General features: G+C 28.2%; 1 protein-coding gene and 1 long non-coding RNA gene across 4 annotated transcripts; both read right to left on the reverse strand.

Moving 5' to 3' along the window:
• Positions 1-445: 445 nt before the first annotated feature.
• Positions 446-3,835, reverse strand: LOC107006029 (transcription factor bHLH143-like). 2 transcript variants are annotated; one of them, XM_015204670.2, is made up of 5 exons: positions 3,689-3,835; positions 2,565-3,246; positions 2,278-2,432; positions 1,093-2,165; positions 446-959 (listed from the first exon to the last, which is right to left on the reverse strand). In XM_015204670.2, exons 4-5 carry the CDS (start codon positions 2,146-2,148, stop codon positions 954-956), a joined length of 1,062 nt encoding a protein of 353 aa, XP_015060156.1. In that variant the 5' UTR covers positions 2,149-2,165; positions 2,278-2,432; positions 2,565-3,246; positions 3,689-3,835; the 3' UTR covers positions 446-953. The 2 variants fall into 2 exon arrangements, with proteins under 2 accessions (XP_015060156.1, XP_015060155.1); XM_015204669.2 differs by having other exon boundaries at positions 446-2,165.
• Positions 3,836-15,992: 12,157 nt separating this feature from the next.
• Positions 15,993-17,028, reverse strand: LOC107006071. Of its 2 annotated transcripts, none has more exons than XR_001454967.2 (3): positions 16,854-17,028; positions 16,594-16,680; positions 15,993-16,355 (listed from the first exon to the last, which is right to left on the reverse strand). It is a non-coding gene; the product is annotated as an uncharacterized LOC107006071 (long non-coding RNA). The 2 variants fall into 2 exon arrangements; XR_001454966.2 differs by having other exon boundaries at positions 16,594-16,685.
• Positions 17,029-18,809: the final 1,781 nt, after the last annotated feature.

An 18,809-nucleotide genomic window follows, 5' to 3' on the forward strand; every position in this document is an offset into this window, starting at 1 on the left:
AATGTCTGTTGGATGTTGCTATCTATACTTATCAAATATTACATAACTACTAGTAATTATTTTTCAAAAGTTCTCTTATTCTACTTTTGTTTTTTTCTTTTTTGCCCTTTGCTTAAACACCCATTGAGCCTATGGAATGGCCAACTCTAAGTGTTTTTTCGATATGAAGGAAAATATTTTCTGTAAAAACTTATTTTCTTGTGTTTGGTATACAACCAGATAATATTATGAGTTGGGGTGGGTGGTTGTAGAAGTGAGGGAGGAGACAAGCATTTGTTTTCATACTTTCTTTATGAAAGTTATTTCATCATTTTCAAGATACTTGTTTTCCTAAATATTTAAACGCGAAAGAAGAGAAAAATATTTTCCTCCGTATCGAACACACCTTGAGTGGACAATGCAAGTATGCACAAAACTAAACTCATCACATAACTATCAATAACAATTACACAAAAATGTGTTCATGTTGCATCAAAAAACAAACTAAAACACACACAAAATCAACACAAAATACAGTTTACATTAGCCATTTCGAATAAACAAAACATACATGGTATGAAACTAGTAGCATATTGAACAAAAAAATATACTTTTAACTTGTTAAGGAACAAGAGCAACATGTACCTAAAGCAACAGCTAAAAGAAAGACAGCATCGCCGCTACAATTGCTGCCATTAGACAAGGAAAACAGCAAATGGTTGCAACTTGACAAGATCACGCGGAAAAGAGCAAGAGAGTGCAGCAAGAGCAACAACTTCCAGAGGATCCTAACTGAGGTATATGTCATCGACTCGTTAACTGAGAGATATGAACGAGACATGACTAAAAACTTCAAAAGCACAGCTACTGCTTCAATAGAATGATGGAATTAAGAAGCCATAAGGGGGTCTTCGATCTGCTTTTCTAGCTTACGAGATTCAGGGAAGTCCTCTTTACCATACGACAGTTTGAGCTTATTTCTGCTTATTTATTCACAAAAACTTCAGTCAGAACAATATGTAACGAGTACCGATACTTCTAGTACCTGGACTAGTATATCAGCAGGAGCATAGAAGCTCAAAGAGTATCAAGTCCTAGAGACTTGGCTTTCACCTTCAAGGATCTCAAGTAACAGATTGCTTCATCAATGACATCCATCGAGTCTTTTCCTTTCACTCCGGGGATTATTTTCTGCAAAATGCTTATCGTCTCGAGAATTTGATCTTTTCTTGGCCTCTTTTTCCCAGATAGAGAAACCAATTCTGAAACTTGATTATTATGACTGTTCCCACAACTGGATTCTGCATCATCTTCTAAGTCGGAACAAGTAAAGGGTTTTGCAGACGTTGCAGTATCCACGAGTGATGGTGGTATATCACAGCCACCATCTAACTGCTTACGCCTTTTGCTTGGCCATTCTGAACTATTCACTTCTTCACCCATCTCGTCATGCCACGATGGTAGATCATGAGCTGTCATAGTACTAGGCGAGTGCCCTGTGCTCATTTCTTCACCATCCTCAGAATAACTATCATCGTCATCCGAGTAGAGTAGTGCATTCAATTCTTCAGTATCCTCGTGCAATTCACTTTCTACATCATCTCTATGATTTTCTTCATAATATTCACCACCGGAGTATTTCCCAGATGGACAAATTCCACTCCCTAAAATCTGTTGGCCTTCCTTAATCAGATGACAAGGTGCAGCGGATTTTGGATGCCAAGAGGGTAGGCATTGCACAGGAGTACCATTTGGAGAACTGTAAAGTAAAGTTGTTTGATCACCAGATTGATCAAAAACAAGAAATCTTTTCTGCGCGGATCCGGGGCCAGCATTGGCTTCTTCATTTACCCCGGACTTGTCAACAGACTGAGGAGCAAACTTCTCGTTCGGTATAGTGCTCAAAACAGGAGCAAAACCCTGATGCAATTGTGGTAAACAGTAGAACCAATTGTGAGCTTCAGTTGGTTGGCTTGCCTTTGGTTCTAGCAGCCCCAAAAACGACAAGGGAGAATTCCCTTTTACTGGAACCTGATTCGCATACGGAGGCATGTAAATAGGAACAGAATTCTGCTGCCCAATATTGAGTCCACGACTAGAAAAGTTCGAATAGGCAGATTGCAGATCAGGATACTGGCGACGGAACCACGATACAAAGTCTCTTTCCATTCAACCACAACAATCACCTGATGATCAAACCAAATAACATCCAATAAACCAGATGATCCAAATATAAAAACTTAAATCTTCAAAACAACACAAATTTCCAAGAAAAGAGAAATAAATTGCAAAACTTACCAGTTCTAAATAACTCAGGTAATACAAATTGCAGATTATTCCTTGTACACTTGAGAAACAACAGAAAATCCAAAAAATTCCAGCTTAACTAAGATGCAACAACAAGAAAGACGAAACTACGTGACAGGTTTCAACAACTGTCGGAAATATTCAGCCTGAAATAAACAAGAACAGAAATCAGCTTTCTTCCACAACAAAGTACAAAAAAAAGGCAAAGATCAAGGATAAAACAAATACACTAATGTTGAAATCTTAATTCAAAATTACGAAACATGACGAACGCTAACCTGGCAATCCTGAAGAGGTTGAAAGCATGCTATAACTCTAACGATTATGGTGGCACACCCCGCAATTCCATTTTCATGTTTTAATGCCCGAAATCTTGTCTGGCCAGCTGCTTGGCACACCATAACTACTTGTTCCAACCCTTCAACCACAATCTTCCACCAGAACAATCAAAAACACCAATGATTTCAAACAACTCCCACCAAAAAATGCTTGGAAAACAATACTACTCCGCGCAATTAACTCAATCTACTTCCTAGAAGAAATGACAAAGATAACCACACCCGAAATTAACTAGCAACAGCGAAATCTAATATCCCCGATAATCCCCGATTCAACAACAAAGACAACACCAATAAAACTAAGTATTCTGAAGAGGAATAGATTCTCAGCTAATCCTCAGAACATAACACGGTATGACGATGAAATGTGTGGATCCCATGGAAGATTACTAACAAGAATACAATTTCCCAAGGTTCAAAAACTGAAAAACTAATCAAGATTTCACAAATAAACTCTTCTTTTTTCCTAATTCTACAGAATTACATGACAGTACAAGTTCAAGGAGATGACTTTTCGATAAACATCAACAGATAGACAGCAACACAGCATACTGTTCCTCAATTTAAACAATAACCTCAAGAACTACTGTTTTTCTGTGCTTTTCACCAACTCTTAAAGCTCCTGCAAAAACAGTACCACAAACAACATCAGTTTACAAAGTCAAGAATATCATATAAACATATTATGAGAAAAAAATGAAAAAGGTTAAGAATCTTGTAATAGCACGCCTGATTAGTGGGATAATTATTACTAATTAGACCAAAGATTTGTACTTTTTTGCTTTTAGTTTCTTTATTCTTTGTTTCAGAGTACTAAAGTATAAAAATTGGATCTTGAGAACTATCAGTGTGAATAAGTTTTCTAATTTTTGTCAAAATCTATAGCACAGTAGTGAAAAATACAGCAGAAGATGCAAGAAAAAATCCATAAAATTTAGAATTCAGAACCCAACCATAATAACACAAACCCCATGTAATCAAAAACTGATTCATAGCAAATAGATTAAAAGAAAATACAAAATCACCAGTATTTATCAAGAAAAAGGGAAAAATTAGGAACTTACAGTGAATGAAAATTGCAGAAACAAAACCCAAATTGAGTATAATTAAAAACCCAGAGAGATTTTTTAATTTTTTGAAGGTAAGAGAGTAAAAGCAGAGTGAACTATAGAGAGAGAGGAGAGAAGTAGAGTACAGTCAAAGATAAGGGTGGAGACTAATATAGACTTGTAAAAATGATGAAAAAAGAAAAAAAAACATTTCAAGTCGTTTGTTCCGACTTAATCGATTTAGAGGGTGGTTATCCATGATTCAATTAATTTGAATGATGATTATTTATATTTTTATGTGATTTATGATTATCATAAAATAAAAGTTTATTCAATATACACAGAGTATTTCTGAAATGACAAAAATTATAACAGAGATTGTAACTGTTGCGGGTTATTCTATTTAATAATTTAAAAAAGACATTTTAAAGTTTGGTTGCTGAAATTAATTGCTTTCATGCGTGCGAAATGCACGCTTGGATTAGTGTATAATCATATCACCTTTAATTTTTTGTTTTTTATTTTTTGGTCTAGAAGTATTCCACTTATTTTTTCTTTCTCTAAAAAACTAGAAATAAATCATTATTTGGTCATGTATTGAACTAATTTTATTTATAAATTTTGGAAGATGATTTTTTAAGTTAATTGGAGCAAAGTCTAGGCCAACTAAGAACTCTAAGGTTTAGAAGATAGGAGTTGCGGAAATAAAGATATTGATGTGGATTTGAGATATTATAGGAACGATAAGATTAGAAATAAAAATATTCTGGACAAGGTTAGAGTGATTTCGTGATAGATAAGATTAGTGAAAGTGAGACTGAGATGGTTCATATATGTGAAAGAGGAAATGTGCAGACAGTGGCGGATCTACCTTGGTCCAAGGGGTGTCGACACCCCTTTGTTGGAAAATTGTGTTGTAATGGTTAAATTTTAGTTTTATAAATATATATATACATAAATTGACGCCTCTTAAAACAAGTTGAAGGATTGTCTATTGGTTAGGGGCTTAGAAGCATTGTATGAAGTCGTGTGTTCAAGCAGATACCCCAGTAAGGAAACGTGTGAAGTTGGCAGTGGTGCGATGAATGAGGGATGGAGGTCGGTATGGGAAGTTCGTTGCTATGTCTACTTTACGTTTGTATGTTGTTTTTAAAAATTGTTTGGTACGAGTTACTTGTGTTAGGATTTTTAAGAGACACCTTCCACCTTTACAAAATAGAGACAAAATTTATGTATATCATATTATTACCAAACCTCATCTAACGAGATCAGATTAATATGTGGTTATTATTGAAAAACATTTTCCTTATTATCCTTCGACTTTTTGAGTGTTTTCGATTGAAGCAAAAATAAAATCTGTTACATCATATTCTTTTTCTTACATGCTCTCAAAACCAAACAAGACTATAAAGAACATAAAAAATTAGTGGCATTTAAATGAGGTTTTTTATTTTGTCTCTTCGAGACAATAAAGCGAAAAATAAACCTTTCAAATCTTAATCTCAATTTAACATTAAATATCGCTTTGGAGAGCATTTTTTTTGTACTACTAATTTTCCACCTATATAAATTGAATTAAATGTCCCTTCTTTTTCCTTTCTTTTTTTAATAATCCCCTTTTTGGGGGTAATTCTACCATTGAATTAGCAATGTTAAAGGGGTAAGTATCCAATGTGGAAGGAGAACACCCAATCATTTGAAACTTGACCATTCAAACCATGAATGATACAAGCACAATGCAGGCCCCCTCTAACTAGCTATGGCTACTTGATTATCAAGATTCACTATATCCAAATATTATTTCAATCCACTAAAATAATTTAAACTTCAACTATGAACAAGGATGTGATGAACTACCAAAAGTTCGATCTGAGTGATAAGTATTTCTTTATTCAGATTTTAATTATAAATTTTCAGAATAAAGTAAAAGTTATCTTTCAATATGACACTTTGCAACATGAATTTAAATTGCATAAATGACGAACTTTTCAACAAAAATAATTTGTCATCTTTTAATGATTTACTTAACTCGAATTCAAATTATCCGATCAAGTTATCCATAATTTATTTTTTTTAAATGATGGGGGGTGGGGGTGGGGGGGTTAAAGGAGCAAGAAGAACTAATAACAAAGAAAATGGTGAAATAACAAATAGTAGTACAATAAAACTTTTTCATCATTAAAAATAGAAAAAATAACAGCTTTATTCCACACACTTTGCAAGAAATGTTTAATCAAACATTACTACTATGACTACTTTACTCTTCAACGTTGAATCACTTTTTCTTTTACTTTACTATAAATAATAATAATAATACATAGTAGTGAAATACTACATGATTATAGCATGCAAAATATTAACTATTGCACTTTGGCTAGTCATGCCCATACATACACTACTGTCTAGTAACTTTCACTATAAACCTTAGACTTGCTATATATATAGATTTTTTTATTATTGCCAAAGATATTTAACAATCATGGTAGTTGGCATTTACATCATCCACCTCATAGTGCAATGTTTTTTAAAAATAAAATCAAGTGAAGTCTTTCTAATAGTGTTGAATTTTATAGCCAACATTTGCAAGTATTCAAGGGCAGAGTTACGGAGAAAGTAATGAATTTGATTGAATTCAGTAACGTTTGAGTTAAAATCTTATATCCATATTTTAAAAGAAACTTAAAAGTTAGATTATGCACGTATATATATTTTGTCACTTAGTTTCGTTTAATGGAAAAGAGACAAATATATATCTCTCAAGTTTGTGATTTAGAGTGAATATACAAATCGCTAATAAAGTGGTATATATATACTTTCATCATTTTGTAAATGACGTATATATACTCTAGCGTCTAACAGATGATGTATGGTTACTCTTTTCGTATTTATTTTCTTGATTTAAATATATTTTTATTAATACAAAAATATTAAAGCAGGTGAATATTCGAAAACGATAGTCAAATTCTCTAATGTTCCCTTCTTTGACTAATTGCTCTAATAATACCTAAATTAGATATTTGTTAGGTTATAATATGTGACATACATGGAATACCCCATCTAATTAAAGCTTATGAGTTGTTATTTAAAAAGGTCAATATAAAAAACATATATATCTATATATTTGGTGTTTACTAAACTAAGCCAAGGTTATAATGAATTTATAATTCATCTGAGAAGTCAGAAATTTTATTAAAAGCGAAAAATTATAATCATAATTTTTTAAAAAAATACATATATATATATATATATATATATATATATATTAATTTTTGAATATTCTTGTGAAAATTTGACTTCGACACTATGTATTAGGAACACTTTATTAATTAAGATTATAGTATTGTAAATTAAACTAATCGAGGCAGTACAATTAAAATATCATATACTTAAAAAAAAAAAAAAAGGAAGACAAAGAAATATAAAATAAACAATAAGTAGTTAATTATTAATTAGTTAAAGAAATGAAATTGAATGTACTATAAACATATAAATAACCCTAGAGACCATCATTTGATTAGCTGAAAACAGATCTTTTGTACAGATGAGAAGATCCAATGCAGACATTAATTAATTTATAAACCATAATTAAATTTAAACTTTGGATAATAATAGAAGATGCTTTGATAAATTAAATGCATGTTGTTTGGAGTGGAGGGAACAATATAAATCAAGATTATTTCACTTTTGGTGGCAATATATATATATATTATAATATACTTAAACCTTCCATCACTACACTAATTTTTTTAATTAAATGTAGAGTAATACATAATTATAGCAATGTAAAAAGCAAAAGGATTCCTCTAGGCACGTCTTAATTAATTAATCTCTAATTTAATCTTCCTCCATACTTGCTTTAATTATCATTTTTCGTACAATAATCAAGATTCCACTCCATACTTTCATCTGTATTGAAAAATATTTTATTTAATTTTACTCTTAATAATAAAGTATAAATTTATTGTTCCATTTAATACGTGTCAAAGAGTAATTAACTCAAGATTAATAGATATTAATTACAGTAATTACCACTTTATTGGAAGTAAGACAATATTTTTTTGGAGGTCCTTGATGTTTTCAGTAGTACTACACCCACCCACAAAGAAATATAAAAATATATACTAATTCTATCTTAGATAATTTTTCACTTTATTTGAAACTTAATAAATAAATTCGATAAATAACTTAATATTTTATTTGGAATTTGATAACACCCAAAAATCTTTTTCACTTTTATAAATTTTTAATATTCAAATGTATTCGGGATTTTATATTTAAATTAAAATAAACACATTTACATTATATTTCATGTTTAAATCATCTTTCATAAAAAAATTTTAAAAAAATATATTCAAATTTTAAATATTTTTATTGAAAGTCTGATCAAACACAACTCCAACTTTGAAAATTACAAATAAAAGTGATATGATTTATTTCATTATTGTTATATATTTTTCTTGATACAACGTGATTAAATTATTTTTATAATTTTATTATTATATATTTTTCAGGATAAATATCTAAAAGTATATAACGTACAAACTATATTGTATTTTTCTTAATTCAAATTGTACAAATGGGTTCAAACTCGGTAATGTCTCTTAAAATTCTAAATCATCAACTCTTAATCTTGCATTAATTTTTAAATTTCTATATGATAATAATTACAAACATGAAGCATTGAGGTGTATTAACATCTCTAATGACTTTCATTAACTTTTATATGAATATAAATCATTAAATCATTTTTTATAGCATTTCAAAAAGATGCACTATAAATAAATGTATACTTTTAAAGCAAAAGGAAAAAAAAAAGTTGCACTATAGATTTTATTTTTATATTTACAAAAAGAGACACACATGGGGGCACTTATGTCCAATCTTTATGTCATGATCATATAATTAATTTTATCAACTCAAATACAGTAACTTATAAAATGTGATCACGGGTTTTTCCTATGCAAAATTATTGCTTTGGGGTTCATGATTAATTGACTAATAAATTTCATTAATATTAATCATTATGTCAAAAATAAAAAAAAACATCCTTTGGGGAATTCATACTACATAAATGAATTATGAAAAGTCAAATTTCAGACTCACTTCAAATTATACTATAAAAGCGATCTCACAGAAATAATCAGAATGATGTAATATAACTTCTCAATTGAATATTATTTTTTTCTTTACCCATTTAATGTTTATAACTTATTCATATTTGATATCTATATTCAACCAGTAACAAATATATATTTACGCATCAATTTATCACTTAATTATGCTAAATTATATGATTTAATATAAATATTTTTTTTTTAAAAGATGGGATAGTGAGAATATTGGTGGGACATGAAACCCCATTTTGTTGTGTTTGTGGATTTTCCAACAGAAAATTTCCACGCTTGTAAAGCTAAATTTCTTTTTTCAAACTTTAATATATAGTACTTAATAAGTAATATATTTTTCTATTATTACCCACAAACCCAATACAAAAAGTGCAAAATATAAAGGAGGGGAATCCCTTTGCATGCTTCATATTAATTACTCACCCCACCATCACTTAATAACATATTCTATATTCTAATTCAACCCACTTCTTACACTTTTTATCTCTAGATCTCTTATTACACTTTAAACATGAAAAGGTCCACCACTAAAAGAAAAATGTTTAGCCTATTGATCTGGATATTTTGATTGAATCGGTGAAAAAATAAAGTAAAATAATATTTTCATATTGATACGTTAGGATCAATGAAAATATATTTTTCGTTACGTAGCTTTTTTTTGAAAAAAATCACGTTTTATATTAATAAATATTATATTAATTTGTGATGCAAAAAAATCTTTTATTTCTAGTATTTGATATATTTTGTGTATTTTTCATCAATAAAAAAAAAGTGAGGGTGGGGGGTTTCCATTAATACAAATTACAAAGTGGTAAGTGGTAACCTTCATATATAATTTGGTCCTAACTAATGTACCTAGTTTTAATTTATCCATTAACCTAATAAAAAAATTACTAATAAAATTATGATGTCTTATGGCTTTAGGTCATGGGATGCATCATGACTTATACTGTTAAAGAACTTATTAATTAATTAATATGCCACATTAATTAATTATATATGCAATTTACACACATATATATGTTGGATGAAAGAGAACATTTCATGAGTTTAGGAGTTATGGAACATCATTTTTGGAACTAGTTTTTTGCATGTTTGTTTCCCTTGGAGGGTAAGTAAACATGAACTCCCTCATCATATATGTTCTCATAGTAATTAATTGTGATGTTCAAGTTTTGAATATGTGTAAATAATATAAGTTTGTGGGACTTCATCTTATTCTCCCATCAACAAAAAAGAGTGAGTTGCAATGCAAGTAACAATTAGGAAAAGCCCATCGAGATCAAGGAGTGTGGTGGAATGAATGAGATTATTTTATAGTTGATCAGAGACCTCATGTTTAAGTCGTAATATGAATTGTTGATAAAAAACGTTTTCGAAGAGAAGAGTATCTTATATATGTAAAACAAATCTGAATTAGTTGAATCAGTAAATTTCAAAAATCAGGTGACACAAATATAAACTTATGTAAGTGCTTTAGATGTGAATAGTTTCTTTTTGCATATGTCAACCCAACAGAAGATATTGGGTTCAATAACAAGCCAATAATATGTTGGTGGAAGATGAAGTAATGTCATTATATATGTCTATATAATATATGCTTCCACTTATAATAAGTCAATATATATAGTGTTTGAGTTGCCCCTCCACATATTGAGAGAATCATAAAACACAACATGAAATGAGGAAAATTGTGTCATGACCTAGCATGTAATTGCTTTCTGGCTAAGATACAAAGTTTTGGTTAACATGTAGACTTTTATGATAAATTTTCATGAAAATCATATTTTTCATTTTAGGTGATATTTTGGTTTAACACATTAAATAATTTGAACTAACGATTTTAATACACTCATTTGAGCTATTTTAATTCACCATCAAGAATCTCATAGGCCATATCTATATTCATCATCTTTTTTAATCTATCCCCCAACTACCATTAATGATATTCTATGATTATATTTTTCATTATTAGCAACCTTTTAACCACCAATCAAGCCCAAAAAATATCATATAATATCATTATTATTTGTGCATAATATATGAGAAGGAAGTGGTAAAATTACCTCAACAAAATCTTAAAAACCAAAATTTGAATTTTTCTAAGTAGGTGTTCAACTAAAATAGATCACAATTAAAATAGGGGAAATTACGTGGATAAACAAACATATACTCTGTTTGTCCATTTTTATTTGTCATGATTTTTTTTTACGAGTTAAACTATAAGAATTTTGACTAACATTTTACGATGTATTTTTTAATTTGATATGCAAAAAAAATTAATTTATAGTTCTTTTCGTATTGTTTTTGAATATCTAAATTTTTTGTTTACAATATCGAATAAATGTAATTTAATTTAACTTTGAAAATTAGTCAAATTGAATTTCGAAAAACGCAACATGACAAATGAAAATTGACGGAGCGAGCATTAGTTAATTAACTAATATAACTATAGTTTCCATTAATTACCACTTAAAACTTAATTTTAGATATAGTTACGTTCACCTCTCTCCTCTCTTCCTCTCTCTCGCCTCTCTCCTCACTTCTACATATATATTGCAAATTATACATATACATATACAATTATATGACCAATATAGAAATACAATTCGTCTCTCTCCTCCCTCTCCTAATCTCACTCGCCAATAGTACGTATTTATATCAACTACACATATACAACTATCTAACATACATATACATATACAATTTAATAGATACACAATTCGTCTTTGTCAACTCTGTCACTCGCATGTCTCCTCTTTCTTTCAATCTCGCTCGCCTCTCTCCTCCTTCTTCGAATTCCGCTCGCCTCTCTGCTTCCTCTAACATATAATTACAAATCTTAATTAATAAACTATAGCTATAAAATCTAATTAAATTTATTTTAATAACTATTTGTAAAATTTCCTCACTAAAGTATCTAAATAAACTTAATTACTAACATTGACCAATTACTATCTTCAATAGTTAGAAAGTGATGAGGTAAAAACCAAAAGGTCAAACCATTGTTTATTGCCCCCTTTGGTTTTGGGGATTGCACGCATGCTACCACTAAATATCTAGGTTGATATTCGGTTTCACTCTGTTTATTTTTATTTGTTCATATAAATTGAGATACGACATAAAAAATATTTATCATTTTTTTAAGGAGTAAGTCAAATAATATCCTTGGGCACTTTTTGTATTTTTTTTATTGATCTCTCTCCAATAAAATAAAAAGACAACTAAAATATAGAGTGCATGTATATGTTTGTTACTTACATTTTATATGTTAATTAATTTAAGAATAATTACTAGTGAGAAAAACAAAAAGTATATAATGGATTATATTTTAATTTTTTAACATATACTTACTTATTTTTTTAATAATAAATATTATTATTTTAGACAAATAAAAATAAACAGAAAAATTCGAAAAGGGTTTGGCATGTGAAAGTAAAAAGTAGTGAGTCAGTCAATCAACACAGCGGTTGTTCCGGAAAAATAGCTTCGATTGCGCCGTCACTGGTGGAGAGCTTTTTTTTTATTTTTTTTTATTTTTTTTATTTTTGTATATTTTATATTTTTATATTATAATACTACTATATATTTAATTTATCCATCGTGTATTTTGTGAATTTGGTCCTTTGGGTTTTGTTTCTTCCTCTAATATTGCCGCTATTTTATAAGAGTTTGAAATTAGAAGAACACAAATTTGAGAAAAATATTTATAAGACGATTAAAATTGTGAAAATATTTAGATGGAGGGGCATACGCGAGACGTCGTTAAATGGTATATTGTAAGACTCATGTTAGAATGAGTGTTACAAGAAAAAACTTATTCGTACTGGATATTTATATCAAGCCAATACATGCATGTCATTTGTTTATATTAATATTCTTTCTTCGTTATTTCTTTAATTGTTTAGTTGTTGTGTTTATTTTATTTTTATTTCATATTTTCACTATTTATATGTAAATAAAAATATAAGTGAAGCGGTCAAGTTTAATATATATATTTTTTACGTAGGCGTACCGTTTGATTCAATTCGATTTTGAACCACAACTAAGATTCAAAGCTCTTCCAAATGACTACATTATTTACTTTATACTCCCTTCGTTTCTTTTTTACTTGTCCACTTTTGAATTAACACATCTATTAAAAAAATAATTAATGACGTAGTGAGTTTATCATTTTACCCCTATTAATATTTTACATTTTTTAAAGTGATGAGTCATTTAATTAAGGATATAATAGATAAAAAGGACATTGTTCTGTCTTAATTTGTCAAAATGAACAAATAACTAAAAACAACTATAAAAAAAGGAACAAATAATTAAGGACGTAAAAAAAAATTAACTACCAAACATAATAATTTATACAAAAATTAATACATGAACTCGATATATTTTCTATTTGTCCAAAGCAAGAGAGCATGGTTAAGGGTGAATTCTTTGAAGTCCACTTTTTCCAAACTCCAATGATAGATAGCAATAGGTGAGTAAGTGTGCAAATCTCAAACACAGAGAGATCTCCTTCGCATGCCCTTCGAATATTGAACCAAATTAAACGTCAACCCTTTACATCAACTAAATGATGTTACAAATAATCAGAGTCGAATTCAAAATTTTAAATTTTATGAATTTTGATATTTATTTAAATAAAAATGTTGAGTTCATTGAATCATATCGTAATTTTTGAATGGAATAATATAATTTTATGCTTGGATTAATAAAGTCGTGGACTAATATAAATGTTAAATCAGAAGTTGGATATAGGAAAATTCATAAAATTGATCGCAATCGTTTTCTTTTTGTATGTAAAGACTATACAAATTGACTTTCTTATACCAAAATTAAAAGGATAACTTTACTATATACTCTTATATCGAAATAATGTTGTCTACCGTTAGTTTGACACATCTCTTAAGAAACAATAAATAATAAAGGTAATATTACTATTTTATCCTTTGACTTTATTAAATTTAATATTTTGACTAATGTGTTAGATGATAAATAGTATATAATAGCAAGGGAAAAATAGACACAAAAAATATTTTCTAAACTAGACAAGTATTGTTGAACAACTATTTTCAGTATAGTGGACAACTATTGTCGAATGAAAGACGTATTTTTTTTTATCGAAAAAAAGGATCATATTTGCTTTTATACACTTAGAAATAGTTATGTTTATCTTGTCATACTTTTTTTTAATGTATTTTTCTTTATTGCCAAATTTCTGGCTCATATTTACCTTTGAATTGTTAAGTTATATACATCTCCACTCTAGTTGTCCTATGTGACACCTACCTTCTCAGTTTGCTATTACACCAACCTAATATTATACCTATCCATATAACTCATTAAACTCAATAACTAATACCATATTTCCTTCGTTACTTTTCAATCGAAAAAAAGGCATCGATAGAGAGAGAGAGAGAGAGAGATCGCTAAGGCTGCTCATTCATGTCTTAATCGAATGTGAGGGTTCGCACAAAGATAAAATGACTTTACTACATAATTTTCCGTTCAATGCGGTTAACTCTTCATCTTTTAGCCCATCCCTTCTTGTTGGTTGAAGATGTGGAAATGTTCTTTGGACCAAACCAATATGTACATTATATATAGGGAATTTTATCAAAACAGCAATATGTTAGTTTTTTTGGTGACACAGTAACAATATTTCTATATTTAGTAATACTAGCATGTTTTAATTAGTTTACATTAGGAATACCGTATTTTTTCTTTTAATATGATATGTATATTTATAAAAAAAAATTATAGAAAAAATGGAAATTAAAATATAAAAAAGGTAAGTAGTATTAATAATCCTTCAGTTACTTTTTAAAAGCTGTACTTTTGGCATATATTAAGTTGAACGTTTTTTTTCTTCTTCCCTATTCTTCATATTTAAAAAAAGAATACAAACAAATTTGTCTCCTCTATTATTCAATTGATAAAGAAGCTTTATTATACAATTCGAATTCTGCAAATATAATCGAATTCACATACACAACCTTTGCAGTTACTTGTATTCCATTTGAATTATATTTATAATATAATATAAATTATATTTTGTAACATTTTAATGAATACAAATTTTTTTTTCTTCATTTTCTATTGAAATGTATTTGTATCCCTGGTATTAATATCTTTTGAGGAAGTGTTCATATTTATGTTTTTAATCTATATTGTATTTGCTCTATCTAGAATGTATGAGTTAAATTTGTATGAGTCAGAAACAAAATTATTGCAGTTACTTGTATTCAAGTTAAATTGTATTTATAATTTAATATAAATTGTTTTTGTAACATTTTAATGCATACAATTTTTTTTTTGTTTTCGTTTTCTATCTAAAAGTAATCATATTCGCTATACTTATTCTATCTTTTTGATGTTGTTAGTATTATTAATTGTATTTACAATTTAATAATTTAATATCAAGTCTTACATCCATTTGAAACATATGAATGCATACATTTTGTTAGATTATTGTAATTGTTTTGGTATACCTTTTTATTGTATTGTAATTGTTTTGGTATACCTTTTATGAATGCATACATTTTGAATTGTATTTATAATATAATATAAATTATATTTTGTAACATTTTAATGAATACAATTTTTTTTTCTTCGTTTTCTATTGAAATGTATTTGTATCCCTGGTATTAATATCTTTTGAGGAAGTTTTCATATTTATGTTTTTAATCTATATTGTATTTGCTCTATCTAGAATGTATGAGTTAAATTTGTATGAGTCAGAAACAAAATTATTGCAGTTACTTGTATTCAAGTTAAATTGTATTTATAATTTAATATAAATTGTTTTTGTAACATTTTAATGCAAACAATTTTTTTTTTTTGTTTTCGTTTTCTCTCTAAAAGTATTCATATTCGCTATACGTATTCGATCTTTTTTATGTTGTTAGTATTATTAATTGTATTTACAATTTAATAATTTAATATCAAGTCTTACATCCATTTGAAACATATGAATGCATACATTTTGATAGATTATTGTAATTGTTTTGGTATACCTTTTATAACGAAATGTATTCGTATCCATGATTTTAATCTACATTATATTTGTTCTATATATATTGTATGTTGGTAGAATCATATGTATGTTGGTAGAATCATATGTATTGCATTTAAACATCAAAAATGAGTTTTGTGTACCCCACATGCAATACTTAAGCTTGAACACTTTAATATTAACCCAAAACCTTTGAAACCATAACTTCAAGATTTTATACATTAATAAACACAAAAGAACTGGAACCCTTTAAAATCGTTTCATAGAATACAAAAACTAATGTCCAATTACACATCAAAAAATGGACAACAACTAATCTATTTGAATTGTATCAATCTCCTCCATTGCTACATTGAATCTGCTATATCGTAGAGGTGCTTCATTGTCACTTATTGCTCCGACATCATTCTTTTGTTGGCCATAATTCCAAAGAAGTGTAGCATATCTTGAGCGTAAACTCGATGCATCCAAAATATTCGCTGGAATACCTTGGCCATATGATAGGTATTCGGCAAAAGCTAGCATATAAATACCATAATCCCTATAATATAAGAAATTAAAAGTTAGTACACAATATAATATTGATAATTTGATGATAGTAAAATCAAAAGAAACACAAACTTACAGAGACCCATGCGACTGTTGAGGAACATTATCTATGAATACTACATTAAAGAACTCATTCTCTTGTTGAGCTTGCGATACATAAATTCTTGATATACAAAATCAGAATTTTAACAAAAATCGCTAAAAAAATCGAAACCGAAATTTGAACTAACCTTGTCACCACGAAATCTGCTTTAATAATGAATCTAGCTCAAAAATCTTCTTGAATCCTTGATAATCAATGACTTTTCATAATCTACCTAATCTTAAAAATTGAAAAAAAATCACAAGAAATAGACAAAAAATACAAAATCATAAATGTATGATGTATATTAAAACAAAAATCACATAAATTGTCCATAAATTCTTGATATACAAAATCAGAACTTGAACAAAAAATGCTCAAAAAATCGAAATCGAAATTTAAACTAACCTTTCCACCACGAAATCTGCTTTAATAATGAACCTAGCTCGAAAATCTGCTTGAATCCTTGATAACAATGGCTTTGATGAAGAAATCTGGAAAATTTGAACAAGGAACTTGAAATTTTGGTTGAAAATTTTGAATTGATTTTAATTTTTACCTTTCTTGGAACTTTACACAAAAAGTTAATTAATTTCTTTTTTTTTTTCATTAAATGTTATTGGACCATGTTTTGGTCCAATCAATGAGTTTCCATTAATATATTAATTTAATAAAACCAAAATACACTAAAATCTGAAAATACATACATTTAATAAGAATATGTAAAATTAATATAACATATTGCTATTTTGTCATTATCACTAAAAATTTTAATTTAATGTTATTTTGATTAATTATGTTCTTAAAGTTGTCTTAATTGCTAATTTTTCCTTATATTTATGGCCCAAACCTTGTTTTGAACAACTGGTCTGGCCTGTTGAACAAGTACTATCAATATGCTTCTTGATTTTAAGAACCTTTTGCAATGACATGGGCTACAATTTTAGAATGGGCCATGATAATTATACAATTAATTATCATCATTCATTTCCTCACACTATGGTATATATCAACAATGCTAATTTGCTAGGTATTTATTAAGGATCGTTTCAAATATACATAGTAAAGTAGTTATTAGTTTATAATAAATATAGCCATATTTTGATTTATTTTTTTTTAAAAGCTATACAATATAGCTTATTTATACATAAACTATACACTACTATACATTATGATACACTCAAAGAGCTGCATATGACTTAACTATACATTAAGTAAATATTGACTATTAAATATTGATCAACTTAAAATTACCTTTAAACAATCTTAAATTTTAAATATGGAATTCTCTTGATGTTTCAAATCTTTTGAAATGTAATTTTCTCAAAGTGATTCATGTTTGCGATATGTCCAATTTTTAAATCAAATAAGTTTTGAAACTTTAATGGCCGATTGATCATGAAAGAAGAAGGAAGGAAGAAGGAGGAGGAGAAGGAAGGAAGAAAAAGTCATTAATAACGAAAATAAATATATATATATATATAAATAAATAATTTTTTAACGAAGGGTTCACATGGTGTCACCGTAGCTCCACCCTTGTACTTTTCCCTATCGAACCTAAAAGCACACACGAGACCAAAGCTAGAGTGTAGGAAGTCGATTGGTAAAATTCAATAGTTTTGATTTAAAACATATATTTGTTTTAAAAAATTCTTTCAAATATGTATAAAAATTTAACTAAAACCTGCTAATTGAAATGAACTAATATTTTAAATTCATAAATTTCAAATTTAAATTCCACGGTGCATAAAGATCATTATTACTTAGCTGAGAAAGAGGTACGTGTAACAAACTTCTAGCATTTCAATTGTTGTATAGTTAAAAGATGCAAAATGGATTAATAATATTCTTAATTATGTATTTATACTAATCTTTAAGTGGAGGAGATTAATTATACAATCTTTAATATGCTTTTCCAATTTAGTGAAACCAAGTGCATAACAATTTTTTATTTTAATAAATTTGCATGGATTATAAATATCGATAAGAACAACGGCAATATTTATAATCCATGCAAATTTATTAAAATAAAAAGTTGTTTTGCACTTTGTTTATAGGTAACTTACAAATTTTTTTTTGTAATTTAAGAGTTAATTACTTAGATTCGTGCTAGTTTATAATATTATAAATATATCATATTAGGGACTTCAGATACATGTATCTGATATCCAAATACGTTTAGATACATGTATCTCGAATAAATAAGGTTGAAATTATGTGTATTTATTGTAGATACACTTTGTGTAAGTGGATTCACATACATGTATCTGACTCTCTCGCTTGACACTCTCCTCTTTGACTCGCCTCTCTCCCTAATTTGGCATCTCATATATATATATATATATATATATATATATATATATA

Source organism: Solanum pennellii, chromosome 12 (assembly GCF_001406875.1).
Source record: "Solanum pennellii chromosome 12, SPENNV200".
NCBI classification, from domain to species: domain Eukaryota; kingdom Viridiplantae; phylum Streptophyta; class Magnoliopsida; order Solanales; family Solanaceae; genus Solanum; species Solanum pennellii.

Excerpts from the sequence above, each read along its gene's own strand:
- LOC107006029 (XM_015204669.2), bottom strand. The coding sequence starts at position 2,148 with ATGGAAAGAGACTTTGTATCGTGGTTCCGTCGCCAGTATCCTGATCTG.